The sequence below is a fragment of the Sinocyclocheilus grahami genome, unplaced genomic scaffold (genome assembly GCF_001515645.1).
Source record: "Sinocyclocheilus grahami isolate Dianchi unplaced genomic scaffold, SAMN03320097.WGS_v1.1 scaffold122.1, whole genome shotgun sequence".
NCBI lineage: Eukaryota > Metazoa > Chordata > Actinopteri > Cypriniformes > Cyprinidae > Sinocyclocheilus > Sinocyclocheilus grahami.
Window position 1 is genome coordinate 649,992 of NW_015505301.1, and position 20,545 is coordinate 670,536.

The 20,545-nt window shown below is 36.7% G+C and overlaps 1 protein-coding gene across 1 annotated transcript in view; it reads left to right on the forward strand.

Annotated features, from left to right (window-relative positions):
* The window catches only part of LOC107589960 (rotatin), a 76,430-nt gene that overhangs the window by 36,580 nt on the left and 19,305 nt on the right, over positions 1 to 20,545 (forward strand). The window contains exons 28-42 of the mRNA XM_016278551.1: positions 4,266 to 4,485; positions 4,738 to 4,866; positions 5,072 to 5,182; positions 6,500 to 6,658; positions 10,145 to 10,222; positions 10,403 to 10,580; positions 10,861 to 10,958; positions 12,624 to 12,720; positions 12,833 to 13,028; positions 13,522 to 13,609; positions 15,496 to 15,646; positions 15,762 to 15,899; positions 16,489 to 16,685; positions 19,349 to 19,454; positions 19,977 to 20,074. Of these exons, the coding sequence (XP_016134037.1) occupies positions 4,266 to 4,485; positions 4,738 to 4,866; positions 5,072 to 5,182; positions 6,500 to 6,658; positions 10,145 to 10,222; positions 10,403 to 10,580; positions 10,861 to 10,958; positions 12,624 to 12,720; positions 12,833 to 13,028; positions 13,522 to 13,609; positions 15,496 to 15,646; positions 15,762 to 15,899; positions 16,489 to 16,685; positions 19,349 to 19,454; positions 19,977 to 20,074 (2,044 nt within the window). The remainder of the gene's footprint in view (positions 1 to 4,265; positions 4,486 to 4,737; positions 4,867 to 5,071; positions 5,183 to 6,499; positions 6,659 to 10,144; positions 10,223 to 10,402; positions 10,581 to 10,860; positions 10,959 to 12,623; positions 12,721 to 12,832; positions 13,029 to 13,521; positions 13,610 to 15,495; positions 15,647 to 15,761; positions 15,900 to 16,488; positions 16,686 to 19,348; positions 19,455 to 19,976; positions 20,075 to 20,545) is intronic.

Below are 20,545 nucleotides of genomic sequence, written 5' to 3' on the forward strand. Positions count from 1 at the left end.
ATGACCATGTTTACAAGCTCCCTCTCTTGCTCCTCTGACAAAAGCTTTAGCCTGCCTCCACCAGGTGGTCGTCTCTGTGTCCTATAAAAATAGAAGCACTCATTACTGTAACTGTCACACATCCTTTTTACAGGAAAAAATGGAAAGATACTGAAACTCAATCTGTATGCGAGGCAATTTGATGCATTTCTTTATTACAGTAGCATAGTGCAACAGTGTATGCACTCTAAAGTTACTGTACAGAGCAGTCTTACTGTAAGTACACCTACCTGTTTTCCTCCCTGAAGGTTCTGATGATGGAGGCGATGGTGAAGCGACTCAAATTTGGCTGTACTCGTTGCCCAGCCTCCCTCATAGTCATACCATGGACAAGGACATGGTCAACTAAAGTGGCTCGAATTTCATCTGAGACTTCTTGTCTCCTTGCCCTTCTTCTCCCTCCTTCTCCTCCTCCTCCTCCTTCACCACGTCCTCTCCCTCCTCCTCCTCCTCCTCCCCCTCCTCCCCCCTCCCCCAATTGTTTGCTAATTGAGCTCAAATGCCCCCGGCCGTCCCTCTTAATCATGGCCCCGGGTTCCAGAAACCCACAAAATAGAACCGGACCCCCCTCCTCCCCCCTCCCCCAATTGTTTGCTAATTGAGCTCAAGCTGTGCTGACTTGAGTGAACAGTATAGAATGCTAGTGCTTTCTAAATAACCACATGGTGTAAGCACTGAGAAATGTAGGTATGTGTCTGTAGAGTTTTGCAGTAACAGTTCACCAAGTCTGACTCATGTGTCAAAGCAGGGGAATAGTGTTTATAGTTCAGCAAAATAACTGTAATAATTTTTATGTTATATTAGTTGTTCTTGTTGCTTTTGTGCAATAGATGAATAACAATTTATGTTTTTTAGATATTTTATGTTTAGATATTTCTGTTTTGCGGTAGTCCTGCAAATCATTTTATGCTCCCGCATCCCGCGCACACACGAGTCTCTACCCGCCCGCATTCGCCCATCAAGACTTGTCCCGCGCCGCACCCTGTTGCGTTGGGTACCACGGTGCTCCCGCGTGAATGCAGGTCTCTACTCCCAACTTCTAAAAATGAACTACAATTACTAAAACCACAACTACAATTTATATATCTAACTATTTATATAGGAACTGCTTATCCCTAAAAGTGAACTAAAGTGAACTTTGGACCAGTTCTCTCTCCACACAGCATTGTCCTCTGCAAAGGTGAGCTTAGCCCTTTGATTCTTTCTGCTGATGAGAGGCTTCGTCATTGCAGAGTGCACTTTCAGTCCGACTTCTCTTAAACATGCCGAGGCAGTCCTGCAAATCATTTTATGCTCCCGCATCCCGCGCACACACGAGTCTCTACCCGCCCGCATTCGCCCATCAAGACTTGTCCCGCGCCGCACCCTGTTGCGTTGGGTACCACGGTGCTCCCGCGTGAATGCAGGTCTCTACTCCCAACTTCTAAAAATGAACTACAATTACTAAAACCACAACTACAATTTATATATCTAACTATTTATATAGGAACTGCTTATCCCTAAAAGTGAACTAAAGTGAACTTTGGACCAGTTCTCTCTCCACACAGCATTGTCCTCTGCAAAGGTGAGCTTAGCCCTTTGATTCTTTCTGCTGATGAGAGGCTTCGTCATTGCAGAGTGCACTTTCAGTCCGACTTCTCTTAAACATGCCGAGGCAGACCCTTATCCTGTTCAGCACTGAACTGGCAAGCAATTCCAGCTGCGGTGTTGAACCGATTCCCCATTGAGAGTCTCTGCATTATCATGTCCTCACGTGCATTTGTCTTTTGTGGACGACCAGCCTTTTTGGGGGACTTGAATGAGTTCCAGACAATACAATAACTTTTCAGTTTCAACAATAACTGTTCTTTTTCAAAAATCGAATTAAAATGTTTTATAGTGTGCCTGACAATACAATTAATTTATCAAATATCCATAAGTTCAAATGGGACTAAGCAGTGACCTTGAAATTTAGAAAATTGTAAGCTATTCTCTAGTATTGATCTCCTCTGTGTGTATATATAATTAAAATGAAAGATTAAAAGCTTCACCAGTTGAACCTGATCGTGAGTACTTTGCTGCACACTGCATTTCTTGTGCTTGACACTCTCCTGTGTTTAATCAAGCTCTTGCACTTAAAATGTGTGGATTCAGTAATGAACGCAATGTTACCTGCAACCTCTGTCCCATAGGCTTTACAGTGAATGCAGTGCATTGAGCCTTTTTCATAGCAAAGCCACTCTTTCAGACACTTTCTTCAAAAACTCTAAGCCTTTGGTGGATCCACATTCACCACATGATCTCCATCACCAACTCCAGGTGTTGCATTACCTGTAATTTTAGGCGGCTTACAAAAGAAATGTGTTATTTTCATCTTCTCTCTTCAGCACTTTATATTTTGCGTGCTAGTTAGCTCCCTGTCATGTAACAGTGGAGCACAGTGAAAGGGGTTGATTGACAGCTAATATTAACCAATCTGGAAAGTCTGCATTAAAGCTAAGAATGTACAGATGAAGTTTAAATGGTTACGTAATTTTGGATACAATGTTCAACCGCTCTCTGTATCAGCTCACAGCAGGCATATACTGTGCAGTAATTAGTGAATGTTTATTTGCATTTTTAGTGAACAATTATTTGCATTTGCACAAATGCTCCCAAATATTTTATCACACAGATTAAATTCAGGCAGCATATGCGACCAAAATGGTCGCAATTTCAAACCTTGTAAATATCTTTCATTGAAAAGTTCTGTAGTACATATCAGCAAAATGTTTTGTATTAAGAAATTGTGTCGTGCTCAAACCTGTGTCACCCATATGCACACCACAGTTCAATGTGACTGAAACATGTGCTCTAACCCCTGCTTCACGGCCCAAGAAGCTTCTAAGATTTTTTTTTATTGAGTAAAAGAATTATATCATCCTTTGATCTGAGTCTTTTTTCTAACAGGATGATTGGTTTGGAGACCGCTGTGTATTTTAATTAAATCTTCAAGTGTATTCAAGAGCCGTAGCAGTAGCTGCTATTGAGCTTAGCTTGCACCTGTGGTTAGAGAGGGTGCGAAAACACTCTGTCACATCTGTTTGCTCCCCAAAACACACTCATTGAAACCATTTAGTCTAACAAGGCAGATTTGTTATTCCAAAAACACTTCCTTTTCTCTTTGCCGTACATGCATAAAATGTTTTACTATCCTCATTAGGAGTCTTCTCCTTCTACCTGCCATCTGGGGGGAAATACAAATCTAATGACGCTTTTGATTTAATTTTGTTATTTATGGAATAACTCTTCTGAAAACTCCTTGAGGATCTTTAAATTGGAAACTCCCACTGTTAGTTGTTGATGTATCAAGGCCCTGTAATGCAAATCTGATCTACTAAGACATTTCCCTGCATACATTTTCAGTTTATGAGCAGCAGTCTAAAAGGTATCATTTGTTTGGGGTGCTTGTTATGGCGCTTCTATATTATAATTGTTAGTAATCCATAATAGAAGAAAAGTACTATGGAAAAACAGCATGAACGTGTTCCTTAGCAAAAAACACATGGATGGAGTCGTTTGATGCTGCAAGAAGAATAGAAAGCGTAAATAATTTGAATAAATTCAAATTTAGCAAATAGATTAAATTCATATGATCTGGACCTTTTATTTTATTATTATTATTTTTAATTAATTTATTATTATTTATTTTTTTTACTTTCAGATCTGCAACGTTTTGGTTACCAGCCCTTGTCTTGAAGTACTTGGACAAGACAAAACAACAAAACAAAACACCCTGAGACAAAACAATAAACACTGAAATAAAACCATAAACACTGCTATAAAATAAACAAAATAATCACTACAATAAAATAAACAAAATAAACACTACAATAAAATAAAATAAACACATGATCCTTCAGAAATAATTTTAATATGATGATTTGGTACTGAAAAAACTATTTTTTTTATCAATGTTGAAAAAAGTTGTGCTGCTATTTCTGCAGAAACCATGATACATTTTGTTTCTTTGAAAGATTCTTTGAAATGAACATTTAATAAAAATAGAAAACTTTTCTAACATTATAAATGTCTTGACTGTCATGTTTGATCATTTTAAATAGTCCTTGCTAAGTTTAAGTATTACTGTATCTTATTTACCCCATACTTTTGAGGAGTATTGTATATAGTGCTTCATACTAAGGCAAAGAGCCCTATAATGATGACATTGTTTCTCACTCGTTTGCATTTGTTATCTTTTTTTAAAGGATTTGTGAGGTTCTGTCTGGACCGTTTGCCTCTGAACTGTCACTGCGCCTGCTACAGTGCCTACGCTTGTCCGATGCTCCATGCTTCTATGGCCTGCCATCTCTAGAGCGCACTCTCAGGACCATGGCCCATGTGACCGCCCTGCCTGGCTGGAGCACACACACACCCAACATGGAGCCAAACACACTCTGCCTCAAGTACCTCAGTGGCCTCTTGGAAGTATGCATACACACATGTGCTCAATTGCCTTGGTTCCACACTAGAATATATTTTGTACAGATGATATACACTTATCCAGACAGAACACATTAAACGCACACTCACACTCAGGGTCCAAGATGTTCCCAAACACTTAAGCATGAATCACTTCATACCGACCAACCTGTGTCTCAGCTGCATCTCACTTCGCATTATGAAATTACTCTTTCTCCAGACTGCTAATTATGATCATATTCCTATTTGACTTCCCAGGTCATCTCTTCATTCTACGTAGATTTGGGAGGAAACTCGATGTCCTTCATGGGCAAAGGAGTGACAAAAAACGCAGTTATCTGCCTGCTTCATCTGTCACATGAGATGATGAAGGAAAGTATAAATGAGGTCAGAAATGCCATTGCAATTGACACTGATATCACAAGGCTTTAAATCTGACACTAGGTGGTGCTAAAACTTATTTGAATCAATTTAGTGAACATGATGTTGGCCGATTATATCGGTTCGTCACTAGATATTCTGTATAATATTAAGTGGAATCGTTATCAGTACAGCAGTACTCCATATTTAGAGTGTTTGTGTGTCGTTTAAGGACTGGATATCCTTGTGGTCTCTGGGCCGTGAGCAAAGGACTGATGGGCAGAGTGCTGCCCAACTTGGCTTGGCCTGGCTAATTCCCCTGTGGGTGGACCGAGACCCTGAGGTGAGACCTTCATAAAATGCACATTATGGCTATACAATAGGTAATTAACAAAGTGCTGTTTTGAATACTTTTTGGAAGCTTACATGTCCTTTGGTGTGACATGCTAAAGGTAATCTAGAACTGTTTTAAATAGTATTTGCTAATTATTTTATAATTATTATGAATGCAGTTTGTGGTATAACTGATAATTTGAGTTTTTTTTTAATTATTAATTTTGTTTTACACCATATGACCAATTCAAATTAAACATTGATGGCGTAAACTGTAAACATTCGTAAAAAAAAATAAATAAAAAAAAATAATTGTGAACAGTTGACAGTGTTTTGGTATAATAAATAGTTTTATATAAATTTTATATAAATATTTTTAATTAGCATTTAGTTTTGTATTCACTTTTCATTTTAGTTTAGGCTTTAATAATTTATAATAAAGTTTTTGTAATTTTAATGAGTTTATTTTTTTATATTATAATATTAATTAAATTGTATTTATTAAAATGAAGATTAATTCATTTAAATGGTATTATTATTTCTATTTAAGTTTAAATAATGTAGTACTTAAACTTGTTTTCCGTTAGTTGCCAAGACAAAATTTTGTTATTTGTCAGTTTCATCTAATATTTGTAATTTTCAACTTTTTCAATTATTGAAAACATTTTTTTTTTTGTTTTAGATTCAGTTAACAACACTGTCAGTTAAAGAACTTGACATATTTTCCCATACATTTATATAAATTTTAACCTACAACGTTGATTTGGACAAAAGTCCATGGACATCTTATGTGCTGCGTTGAATCATTTACCTACAATTTAAAAACAATATATTGATTATAAATTTTGACAGTGTTTTTTAAATGAAGTTCTGTCAAAAAAGTCATTTAAAAATAGCATCCCGATGTGGTCTTAAATGGATCAAAAGTACAAGATCTGAAATAATTGAAATTGATTTAGATTTTCAAAGCTCCACCAAATACTGATTCACCTTGTTTTCTTGAATTAACATTCTCTGTACATTGGCACTGAATGCAATCATAGACAATGTAAATGTATTAAATGTACGTGTCCATAATTTTGATGAAAACCTTATTTAGCAATTTGTGTGCCTTGGCCTTCTATTTTGGATAGTTTCCCCAAGTACTCGTGCGTGTCCAGGCCTCCCTCAGCTCAGCAGATGCTGAGCACTGAAAATAATGGGCATGACAAACACAAATTTGTGCCAGTGCTACACGCCAAAGAGCCCATGGCAGTTAGCACTGCCAAGCACATGTGCTGGGTCTGAACACAAGTGTGTGTGTGTGTATGTATTTGTCTGGCTCTAGGTCCGCTGTGCCAGCCTGGCTGTGGGTGCGGCTCTGAGTTCGCTGGAGAGAGGGTGTGTGGCGTTGTCAGAGAGTTGCCAGAACATTTCAGGAGGTCTGTGGGCCACGGTACTCAACATCCTGCTGGAAAGACAGGAGTGCAGTATGGTGCGCCGAGAGGTGAGTCCATCCAGCTTCAACTTGAAAACAACACAAAAAACTCCCAGACTGCTTCATACTGAGAGTCTATGAACTGCTCTCAGTCCGTTCATGGACCATCTGATGCATGTTGGACTCAAAAAATGGAAAGTCATAATCACGATTATTTTGGTCAATATTGTAATCACAATTATTTAACATGATTATGAGGAAGCCATTTGACCAAAACTTTATACGAGTGATTTATTTAAAGATAGCGATACATATCAAATATATATTTCCTGTAAATAAGGTTGCTATGACATCTACATTGTAGAGACCAGCAAAATTTCACAATTCTCAATACCACAGCAGAGTATTAGGTAACTAGCCTATTAGTAACGAACAATCAAAAAGTTCTCAAATTATTGAAAATAATTAAACTGTCAGTAATAAAAAAAAAACAAAGGACAAATACAATAGAATAAAAAGATACAAGTGAAGCAAACTGTGCTTTAATGTTTTTTTTAATAAACATTATGCAAGTCTCAAGCAGTTAACAGCCTACTACAGAAATGAATAATCAAATGTAAAATAAAACAGCATACTATTCACTGAACGAATTAAACTTTCTTTGTTTCTTATTAAAACTACAAAAGTCCTTCACTCAAGAGCAGTGTGGGATTTTGAATTTGTCTTTTGTTGTTTGATTAATATTAACCCTGTAAGGCCCACTGTTCTAATATTACAACATCAGTTTTAGCTCCACTAAGTTAAACCTGTACTTGTTTTTTTAGCCTTTTTACTCAACTAGTAGGTTCTATTGTTCAGTCCTGCAATGTTGTTGGGTGGTATATTTTGTAAATAGGTCTGTTTCCCTGGCCATAAACTTAGACAACCTGCACACTTGCTTCAAGGAACTTCACCTTTTTTATTGGACTGGATAAATCAACATACAAGTAAGTATAATGCCTAAAATATTTTTTTCTGTGATTAGTAATATGTGTAGATCATGCAGATATTAAGGTACTGTTAAATACTTTGATTAAATTAGATTTTGAGCTTTTTATGTCAGTGTTGTAATTTCACAACATTGGGCTAGAGTGGAAGCAAAATTTGCCTGTGCACCTTACACATTACATGAATGAATTGTACTTCTAATTTGTTAGCAACATACGTTTTGACCATTTTTGTCAGTGACAAAATATAATGTTGATTTTTAATGTCTTATTTGTTACCATTTTGAGTTTTATTCCAAATTACATGATTATTACAGTAAATGATAAGTTGAATTAAAAAATAAATGATTTCTTTGAGAATTTTAAATTATTTGTCATGCAATATTTAAAACTAAAATTTAAAATATACTTAACTGGTTCTGTTTTCTTTTCTGTTTTGTTTGCTCAAATGTGTTCTTGATGCATGAGGGCCAGGTGATAATGTTCTGGAATGTGGGGGTTATACATGTTATTATCATTATAAAAAGAGCACAATAAGCTATCAAATTGTATTGTTAGAAATCTGAAATTTGTGGAATGTCTGAATTCTGTAAAATGTGTGATTTCTGCAAAATTGATGAATTCTTTAAAACTGGTTCTGTTTTCTTTTCTGTTTTGTTTGCTCAAATGTGTTCTTGATGCATGAGGGCCAGGTGATAATGTTCTGGAATGTGGGGGTTATACATGTTATTATCATTATAAAAAGAGCACAATAAGCTATCAAACTGTATTGTTAGAAATCTGAAATTTGTGGAATGTCTGAATTCTGTAAAATGTGTGATTTCTGCAAAATTGGTGAATTCTTTAAAATGTTTAAGTATGATTGGATTTGACTTGCATCAAGATTATTATGCCTTGAAAATAATCAGTGTTGTGGTGTTTTTTTTTTTCAGAAAGCTACTAGACAGGTAAGGTCATAATTTTATAATGTATATGATGTCATTGATGCCATCCAAAATGGGAACAAAGACTTTGAGATGGACTCTGATACAAATGATAAAAAGTAATATAAAGATGCCTGTGAACTGGACAAGAAAAAAAAGACCACCCATTTTGTGAATATCATTCCAACAAAACCAGGCCATTCAAGAACATAGACCATGCGCTGTAACAGGTAAAGCTGTCTGAAAAAGGATTTTATCTGTATCAACATTAATTTCTCTGATTAGGATATCACTAATGATGCAGTCTCCCATCATACACCGCTGGAGTACTTCTGAAGGTTTGTGTCAGAAGATTTGATCAGAAGGCTCTGACATCTAACACCAATGAGTACAGTTTTCAAAAGAAAGGAGCATTTATAAAATCATTACGAGACTCTGGGAATTGAACATGGCTATGAACAGAGCTAGACATTGTTAAATACCAGTAAATAGTTTTGATTGAACATATTTTTATAATAAATATAATATTCATAAAAAACACGACTTGTGTGATTATTTGTGTATGGATATATAGGCTGCTGTTATGGGGCTACATAAGCAGTATACCCTGCAATTGAATCCTTAGATCATCTTAGTTAGTAAAATCACTGAAAATCTGCTACCCCAAAGGCCCAACGTTGTGTAATATTACAACATTTCACTAAAAACGTACTAAAATATCAAAAATGTTAAAACTAATTTATTTCTGCATTAGAGGCCTCCCACAACAACATATACATGGTGAAATAAGATTTTCAATTTTTTTTCCACAGTCAATAATAGAACTTATACTGACAAGAAGTGAAAGCCAATAAGAACGTTCCATTGCAACAGCGGCGCCCAGCAGCAGCCCTACGCTTCCACCATTTTTGGGTGAAAGCGACTCGGCACTCCACTAGATTCTAGATGTTGCTACGGCAAATATCAGCTACTTTGTTTAAAAAAAACGTACATTAAAACTGAAATACAGACTGAACGATGACAACAATAGCGTACATTCACTAATCATCAAACAGTTTTTAACAGTTTATTTTACAGATTTTATTTTAAAGTCTTCCCTTTTTTTCACAAAACCTTTTGATCTCTAGAAACCATGTCAGTTTCGGTTTCTGGTGTAGACACGGCATAAGACTTCTTTCAAAAAAAATCCGAAACATTAAAATGAAATCTTAATTATTCCAAACTTTTTACCGATAGTGTACAAAAAAATAAAAAGTGCTTAGTAGCTTCACAAAGCAGTCAGTTGGCCACTTCCTGTCTAAGTGGGCGTTCTAGGTTAGAATAAGCTGCCATTATGATTCGATTTTAATGTCGCCAGTCAGAAGGGCTCTGCAAGTCATATTCGTTCAGATCTGTGATCTATTTCTGAATGTTTCATTATTAGTATAGGTTTAGTACAAAGACATATTCAGAAACAGGAAGAGAAAAAGCGGTTAAACAAGCATAGACAGTCACACTTTCAAGGGAATGTGTTTGCATTACTCGCTTTTTTTAGGAATTTGTCACTTACTTTGTGCAATTCCTTTGAGAATTCAACCAGCATGCATTTCCATTCATTTACAAGAAGATGGCAGTGTTGCTGATTTTTATGTTCCTCTTCCCTATAGGCAGCATTTATTTTGCAAAACCTCCTTGTGATGCCAATGCCTGCTAATGCAGAAGAGGCCAAAGAGTGTGCCTGGCAGGTATGTTTACATGAGAATAAACTTTCAGAACTGAATATCAATACAGCCGCTCTTAAAAGCTCTGTAGACATAACAGATCTGTCTGTGGTGATTTCTGGTTTCCTCGGTATTATATTTCCTGTATTTTCATTTTTTCTTTCTTTTTTTGTCTTCTATTCTTCTCTTTCTTGTGTCTCCCAGAGCCCCTGTGTGCATGATGAGGATTCAGGCCTGTGTCTGGTCGGGCTTCCTGCCCTGCAGGCTCTGTTGTACCACTGCCAGTTTTTTGAGAGCGTGGGCCAGATGGTGAAGAGCTGTTACATGGGCAGACATGCCTTCACCCTCAGCCCCCCTCCACCGCCAGCCAATGTCACCCAGGGTACGGCGTCCACGCGCCCAGAGCACTGCCAGCCATTAGTGGATGTCTGACTCGGTGGCATCCATATGCTTACACACATTATTAATACTGTTCTGTACTAGAGATCATGGCCGGTGTGTTGCATATTTTAGATGATGGTGTTTACATTTATCATTCGCTTGTTAAAACAGAATTTAAAGTATTAGTAAGCTGTTAGAGGTAATTATTCCAGTGCATATAATTTAGTAGTACATTTTGCTGTTTTGTTTGTAAATGAAGACATGTGTGTTTCTTTCTGTAGAGACTGATCTGAATGATTCTCTGAAGCACTGGAGAGAGATGCTTGCTCCTCTAAACCAAACTCAGGCCTCAGGATCCATGTCCACCTCCAGTACTCTGGTCAGTAGACATAAATGTGTAGTCGACCAAGGTTTTCCTTCTAGCAGGGTTTCTGCAGGTCTTAAAGCCTTGATTCACCTTTTATAAATTAAGGCCTTAAAAAATCTTAAATCAGAGCAGAAAGCTTTGTATACATCAAGTCATGGCATTAAATTTAGCATGCACTGTTTTTGTCTTGTGTTCTAATACAAATATCTAAACATTCTTAAAGCAAGATGCATGTAAAATGAAGATATAAGTCTTGTTTACTGAAAAATTAAGTTGTATGCTTAAAACACATCTGGCAATGGGCTATGAAGACTTGTTTTCCGTTTTTCATATTCGTTTTAAATTTCATTTTAAACTTAATTTTGATCAGTTTCACGGAAACAGGACTTCTGTCTAATGTAATTTTGCTTTAAAATTAAATAAAAAATTTAAATATTGCACAAGACAAAAATACTGAGGATGAACAGCACTTTTTGCAGTGTGATCAGGAGGTACAGTAAAAGTTATTTCCATGTTCTAGTTAAGCTACTTTTTTTTTTTTAATGAATTTAAAAGTAAAGGAGATTGATTTGGAAGTATGCTAATGCAGCTAATTGTGTTCTCTCTAGACCTATACACTTAGAGTATATTGATGTATTGTGTTCCCTTTAATTTATTCCTTAAATTCAATTTAGTTGTTCTTAAAAAGTCTTACATTTACCTTCATAAAACCTGCAGAAATGCTGTTTAGTGAAAAGTAAGTCCAGTAAGATTTTTCCTTTTTAAAGACATCACTAACTATATTGAGCAAGGATGCATTGAATCGATTAAAAGTGACAGTTTTTTTTTCAAATAAATACTGTACTTTTTGTCATTTCTATTAATCAAAGAATCCTGAAAAAAGTTAAGCAGCACAACTATTTTCACTGATAACAACACTGAAAATAATTATATAATATAATAAAATACAATTAATAGTAAAATAAAACTGATATAATAAAAAAGTAATCTTAAGTACCAAACCAATATATTAGAATGATATAATATACTGTATTTTTGACCAAATAAATGCAGCATTTGTGAGTACAAAAGAGTTCTTTTAACAACATTAAAAAGCTTTTGAATGGTAATTTATATTTTAATGTATTGTGCTATATTATAATGTAATGTCAAATAAAATAATATTGTTAGTTATAATACAATATAATATAATAATATAACAGTGAAGGAGACAAACCAAACTGTTAAAGCAGACAATATTTAGAATTTACAGTTGACAGTGATAATTTCAAAATGACCAAATGCACGATTGAGTGATTAATCAGCCTGGTTTGTATATGTTGGTCTTTCACTACACTTACAATATTATAATTGGTAATGTTAAGTAAAACTGCTACCAAATTGCCTTTATTTGCCAAAGCAGTAAATTTATAAGATAATTAGTGATGCAATTCCTTGGTAACCCCTCAATAATCAATAACTTTACATGAAAAATAAGTTAGATCTGAATCGCTAAATTGCTGGTTTTTCTAACATTTTCTATGCTGTTTTGGGTGGAAAATCTATGGAATGGTATAATGATATTATAACGTATAAGAGAGCTACACGCTTATAGGTAGCTGCAAGCAACGTCAAATTAGCAAAAATTAGCCTGAATTATTTTCAAATTGTTATTATGTCTGTCTGTGTGTTCTTTAGATTCCATCAGGTAGCTCTAGTGGGACTCATTCTCCAGTTCCGACCTCAGCTGTTGCTGCAATCCAGGACACTCCAGTCAACAGACTCACTGCTCAAGGTATGACTTAAGGGGAAAAAGGCAAGGAATTGACAGTTTAGCCTTGACAGGAATGTTTTTTTTCCCCCAGTCTTTAGTAATTTGAGGCTGCTGTTATTTCTTTATGCTATAGGCCAGAGTGACACGGACAGCTCAGACTCCGCCCTCACTCATGAGTCCCACCCAGGGGGGATGACCGAGCCTAGTGCTATAGTAACCCCTCACCTGTTGCTAGCAGTATGCGGTTTACTGGACAACCTGCTGGCTGTGCTTCCTGAGTTTAGTCTATCTGCCCTCAAACAGAACCAAATACTTGAGAACATGGCCAGGTTAGAGAGACATGTGAAGACAAACAGATGTTGTGCAAAGTTATTATATATAAAATGAAGCCATTATTTATATATTTTTTAAAGCATCATACTGACATTTTATTAGTAAATTACTAAATATGTATTAAGATTTTCTAAGCTGTTAGTCACAGACATGCACTACACATGTGGATGTATGACATACTGCAACCTTATGCACGCCTCTCACCTCATTTTCACACTCGCACCGTCCGCCTATATAAATATATTCTCTTGGTTTACCTGACAACACTTTAACACAACCACATCCTGCCTGCCATCTGCCCACTCTTTCTAAATACCAAATTGTGGTTGTTTTGTCTCTGCTGGTTAACAGCAAGACCCAAGAAACATGTCAAAAATGACACAAACCATGTTTAAAGTTAGATTCTATTTATGTGTTCGTTGTATTAATCTGTTTAGACTGTGAACTCACCTGCATGACTTCCTGTTGGTTTTGTGCTGTCTATTTCAGTGTTGTTGATGCAGCGGCCATATCTCAGTGTGTCAATGAGTTAAGGACACCTCTCCTGCCAGCTGCTATGGAAGATGCCAGGAACCAGGTACATTATGGCTATCATTTTACGACAGCCGGTTACGGCTGTCATTTACACTATTCTGGCATTTTCGACCTGTGAAAACGGAGATTTTTGAAAAAGCTGCAGACCCCGTTTTATTTTGAAAACTCCGGGGTTGCGTTTCAGTGTAAATGGACCAAAACGGAGACTTTAAAAAAATTATGGCATGGCTGCCCACATTCGCTCTGCGTATCCTTGATGACCGTGTAAACAATAACATCATGCTCATAGTTGTACCCATAGATATGTATAGGTAGATTCCCCATTCGACCGCTCCAAGCACGTAGAAGTGTCCGCCATCTAAATAATGGGGCATCTACCTATATATACAGTGGGTACGGAAAGTATTCAGACCCCCTTACATTTTTCCCATAGATATGTATAGGTAGATTCCCCATTCGACCGCTCCAAGCACGTAGAAGCGTCCGCCATCTAAATAATGGGGCATCTACCTATATATATATATATATATATCTATGGTTGTACCTGTATAAATGGTCATGTGACTGTTTTCGGGCGTGTAGTGTGGACAGAGATCATTTCTGAAATGCAGTGAAAACACCAGTGTAGACGAGGATCATTTTCATTTTGAGTTATTTTAAACGCCGTTTTAAAACAAAAATGTACTAGTGTAAACAGGGCCTTAATCACATGCATGATTTCTTATTAAATATTTTTGATAATTTTATGATCATTTTAGCTAAAAGTGCAGTATTGTTAGCAGTATTTAACACATTTTACCATGAATAAATCTATTCCCTTCAAAATCTGCACATCGATAATATGCGACATATTAAATTCAAGTAAATAAAATGCAAAATACGTCAGAAGAGTTTTCAGTTTTCATCTTAGCGCATGCATACAGCCGAACATGTAGCCTTTCAAAGTAAACTCCATTTGATAGTGAGCTCGAACACAGACGGACAACACATGCACGCTAGAAAGTTTCGTCCTTGTCCAGTGTCTGCTCTATATCTTGACCAAATGTATGATCAATAAAAAAAAAGTGAACTTGTTTACGATATCTCTTAAGTGCTTTGAGCTTAAAGTGATTTTGTCGTCATTTACTCGTCATTTACATGTCATTCAAACATATTTTAATGAAACCTGAGAGGTTTCTGTTCCTCCATTGAAAGTTCAGGTTAGCAAATTTTAGAAGATCCAAAAAACTCAAAAAGGCATCATATAATGAATCAAGTGTTTTAATTCAAGTCTTTTGAAGAGACACTGTTGATTTATATATTCAGATTTATTGTAGGCTTTTATTCACATCAAAACACATACACAGAGCAAATCGCATATAGTAAACAAAGCTCATCGGTTCATGCTCATCACACAAGCATGTTTAAATAAATTTAGTTTTGTTTTCTTTGTGCACAAAATGTATTCTTGTAGCTTCATAAAATAACGGTTGAACCACTGATGTCACATGGACTATTTTAACAATGTCCTTACTACCTTTCTGGGCCTTGAATGTTAGTTGCGTTGCAGTCTATGCAGGGTCAGAAAGTTCTCGGATTTCACAAAAAGTATCTTAATTTGTGTTCCGAAGATGAACGAAGGTCTTACAACATGAGGGTGAGTAATTAATGACAGATTTTAGATTTTTGGGTGAACTGACCCTTTTTTTGCCCATAACCTTTCATTGATGTACACACAGTCATACTTGACAAAAGCAGTTCTGCCGAAAGTGGAATACAAGGGAATCATGGTTTCTGGTTCAGTTCCACTTTCTCTTGAACACCGCTTCAGTTAGTCACCTATTTGTTGTGAAACCAAATTGCTGTATGTGTGTTTTTCGATAGGTAACTCGGCACTCGTTACTACTGACACTGTCTTTCTCTCCCCTCACCCTCCTGTTTCTCCCTCAGGTGCTGAGTAGTGTGTATTATGTGCAAAGTTTGTGTAAGCTCCTGCAGTCAGCAGCAATACACAGTGAGGATATGCCGTTCCACCGAGAGATCTTCAAACCCCTGCTGAACAACCTCATTTCCATCCTCACGCTGTCTGTCGCTGACTTGGGTAGTCTTCAGCAAATCCACAACCCCCTCCAAAATCTTCCAAACAAGACCTTCAAATGAAAGAAAAGTGATTTGAAAGTGTTTTTTGATGTGTGTTTGCTTGTTTTGGTCCTCAGATGCGCAGGCCCAGGGTGCAATGCTCAACACCTGGGCGGATGTGTTGATGCTCCTGGCTACTTTGCTGCGCAGGAACCAAGCTGCGGTCGGCCCATCTGTCGGTGTGGCACTGGGGAAACGCTGGCAGCGCTTTTCAGGTGACACACACATACACACACCAAAGTGTGTTACAAAGGGTGGAGACAAGCAAATGGAAAGGGAAGGCAGAAAGAAACAGAAGAGTACAAAGAGAAAATGGTGGCAAACATGATGAAAGTGCAAGGGGATGGAGGGAAAAGAAAGATTGAGGAGTTTAGATGGAAGAGGGATGTGCTAGATAGATGTTGAGAAGGAAGGAGACAGCTGAGGTGAAGACGGATGCAGTGGGAGGCCAGCTCATTATGCCTGTATGTGTGGATGGGTGTCCCTGCTGCATATGACAGACTGGGACAGAGACAGGGAGAACAATCAGCCTGCTTTAGATCTGATGGATGTGGTAGAAAATCCTAAAACAGGTGGGTGGGCAGTAGACTCGCTGACTTGCCTGCAGGTATCCAGGCTTTGGAAGCTGTTTTTAAAAGCCTGTGAGTTTGGAGAGACTTTTCCGTCAGATGTTCCCTTGTGGTGAAGATTGTTTGTTGTGAAGTTTTGCATCTTTTGCATCTTCTCGTCTCAGAGTTTGAGAAAAGCTCGGAAAAGTAAATATTAGCATTCTTTATGTTTAGTTTTTGCTTTCTCTCGTGACAGAGACTCTCCAAGTGTGTTTGGACCAATCGGACGCTGAGTCTTCTCTCTACACATCGACCCTGCACTTTCTGTGTGTGCTGTTCACAGAGGAGGCTAAGAGGAGATCAGGAGGCCACACAGAGGATCGGGCCAGCTCCTCGCTAACTGCAGTCCTTTCTTCTGAGCCTGGGGAGGTCATTTGTGAACTATTACTAGAGGTAAGAGATTCAGTTTTGTGGACTCATATCACACAAAAATTCTCAAAATGGCAATCTCAGTTCTGATTGGTTGGCCACCTAACACATCCATCAATTGGCTACTTCCTTCTATTTATGGGTCAGTGACAAAAGTATGACTAAAAGTCAGATCTAAAAATCTAAAATCTTTTCTAAAATTATGCTTATTTTTTCACATCAGTCTACACTCCATACCCCATAATGCCAAGAAAAAAAAATGAGTCACACATCGACACATCGACCCTGGACTTTCTGTGTGTGCTGTTCACAGAGGAGGCTAAGAGGAGATCAGGAGGCCACACAGGCCAGCTCCTCAGCTCCTCGCTAACTGCAGTCCTTTCTTCTGAGCCTGGGGAGGTCATTTGTGAACTATTACTAGAGGTAAGAGATTCAGTTTTGTGGACTCATATCACACAAAAATTCTCAAAATGGCAATCTCAGTTCTGATTGGTTGGCCACCTAACACATCCATCAATTGGCTACTTCCTTCTATTTATGGGTCAGTGACAAAAGTATGACTAAAAGTCAGATCTAAAAATCTAAAATCTTTTCTAAAATTATGCTTATTTTTTCACATCAGTCTACACTCCATACCCCATAATGCCAAGAAAAAAAAATCAGATTGATGACGTAAAAAAAAAATTATATATACACACACATACTTTACATTAGTAACATTAGGGCTGCCCTCGACTAAGGATTTTTCTGGTCGACTAGTAGTTGTTCATTTGAAGCATTAGTTCACACTAATCACACGTTTATTAATAAACCATTTAAATCATTATAATGAGCCTTTAATTGCCTAATAAGCGCTCAAGCACATTCATAAAGCTTGCCACAGCGCACCGGCAGAAGTAATGATTATGAATGTGTCAGTGAAAAACAGTAAGGAGGCTGCATTAACATTTTAATGATTCACTGATAAACTAGTGCTTTCTTTGTTTCTGGTTTAAGAGATGAAGTCGGCGACACTGACTCGTTATCTCCGTAGTAGTGAACGCGCCTGTATGCATGTTTCATACGGATGACATAATCTGAGAATATTTGTTTTCCATTTGAGTTGGTTCATTTGAAAGTAGACATTTCACTCTCTATAGATCTATTTTTAATGTCTGTAAGGCAAAGATATACACGGAGTTTCACGCTCAAGTTCAGAGAAACCGAGACGGCAGAAAGCGCATCCGGTTTGCTTTCATTGTTTTACAAAAGTGCGTTTTGTTGTTATTGTGAGTGCACAAATTAACGTAGAGTCTTTACAGATTCAAAATATGTATTACTCTTATCTGTATAAGCAAAAATGATGGAGTATTTTAAGAGCAAATGAGTGCACCGGCACCTCCATCTGTCCTGCAGTGAGCGCGCTTCCACACTCCGCACAGACACTGAATAGTGCACATATTTCTAGATTAACATCAGATTGAGTGGCCATGTAAAGTTTCTAATATTGCATATTTCAAATGATAAGCCTATTTGTGGTGGATTAATTATATGCGTGCGTTTGGATGTCCTGCCCGATGTACTGTATTACCACATAGACCAGCTGTTAACGATCTACGTGACTTCGCCTGTGGATTTTCTTTTTTCTGCGACTAAGCGGCTAATAACATTTTGGTCGACCAATCCTCTTCTGGTCGACTAACAATTAGTCTACTATTAGGGGTCAGCCTTAAATAACATACTGTTTTTTTATAGCGAATATGATTTTTTTTCTTGAGGTTATAATGTTGAAAAAACTAACTAAACTAATTTGAGTGTGACATGAGTATCCTCTCTGTCATATAATTACCTGTTTTATGGTTTTCTTGTTTCATAATGACAATAATGGAGTATTGAACTGAGTTTTTTTTTTTCATTTTACAGGCCTTGAACTGTTAAATACACACACTTGTATGTGTCAAAATGCCGGTATTTACAAGTATCCTCGTAAACGCAGTAATTTATGTCTTAAGTGAAAGCAAACAAATAAGAAAGAAAACACGTGTAACTGTATATTGGATCTGGGCAGCTCTTAAAGTGACAGCAGTCTAATAGTTATGCTGTCTGTCATTCAGGTTATTCAAACAACAAAAGAGAGAAAATCGCTAACTTCTCTTGACTAAATCACTTTTGTAACTTTAAGAATAAATATACATTTTTTATTTATTATTTTTTATAAATTTATATTTTTGGTTACTTTTATACAATGTATGTAGCATTTCTTATTAATTTGTTCTACTGTTGTTTTTTGTCCTATTGCTTGTAATTAGTTTCTTATTCTTATTTAATCACTGACTGTTTAATTGTCTTTAGAGAGCTTTTTTTTTAAATCCAGTATTAGTTTTTTGTGATTTTGACACTGGTCACAAGAATTGTGAAATTTCTATGGTATCAATAATTTTGATATCATAAAGACTTTATTTAAAGCAAAAACAACTCTACCGTGATATATATTGTTACCGTGACACAAAATTACTCACCCACCCCAACATACTGACTTTGATTTAATTTATTTAGTAGTATTTTAAAACTAAACTGCTTCACTATGCTTACATATGCATTCTTACATTTATTTATATTTTAAGAAATAATCATTAAATCATTACAAAAATTATTCAGTTTATTCAGAACACGATGCAAACATTTTGTGCTTCCTGTTCAATTTACAGCGATATGAGAAGATTCCATTCCAGGACCCCTTGAAAAAGATGACGGCCAAAGTGCTCATGTCTCTGTTAGCCTGTAGCTCCAGCGCTCAGAGTTATGCATGTAAAGGTAAAAATTACGTCAATGATCTTTAACATCATAAACACACAATGAGGAGCTAACTTGTGACATACAATGTAGACATTTGCTAGCATTCACAACACATGGCTCCCTCCTCATTCCACCCAAACCATTTATGGAAATCAAACACTATTGGTTTTGATGTCACAACTATGAGCACATTTGCATATGAACGTATTGAATATTCAGCATCCTATAGGTATAGTAGCATAAACATCCTGTTTTGTTCTGAGAGTGAAACAGGTTGAAGAAACATCTTGTATATACAAATTACTTTTTGGTGCATATAACTTGACTAACGTTTGAGTAAACTTCAAGAAAAATCCTCGAAGTATAGAATATGTCCCTCTTAAAAGGTAGCAGTTAAAAAGCTGCTATTCCCTCAACTAGGAGGAAATCTCACATACAGATTAATTTCAGTCCCAGGTGATGCTATATTTGTGTCTAATGCCTGATGTCACTGTCTGATGGATGAGTACAGACAGATACATGTCTCTTCTCCCTCTTCAGCTGGTGAGATTGACAGCTGTGTGGAACGCATGAAGCACATTTACGCAGAGCTTCACCTGGAGTCTGTGAAAACGGGCAAGAGTGCTCACAGGAGGAAGGTACGAAGGGTTCCAGCAACATGACAGACAGCTTCAACATCAGAAACACTGAAAACCTGTTGAGAGGGAGGAGGGTGGTAGAGGCAGGTGAAGGGAGAGAGACAAATGCGACCAAAAAATGACAAAACTGAACGATCCTCCGGTTCAGTTCCTTATGTTTGTGCTGCTTTATAATAACTTTAATTAATAATACAACAATCATTATTACGTATATAATGCCAGATTATCAGTGAAATTGCTATAAATGTCATGGAAATGTCAAAGATGGTCTTTTTAAAAACCTGAAACTCATGTTTTTTATTTTAATTTAACTTTTTTTTGTAGTTACAATCTAATAGTACAGTTTAAAACATTTCTTTGTATCTTTAATGCATGCCAGTGTTTTACATCACAATTATTTGCAAACAATTTATTTATTTATTTTTCCCATACCAAGGGAAAACCTGAAGTATTTTGAATGCGATCAATCGC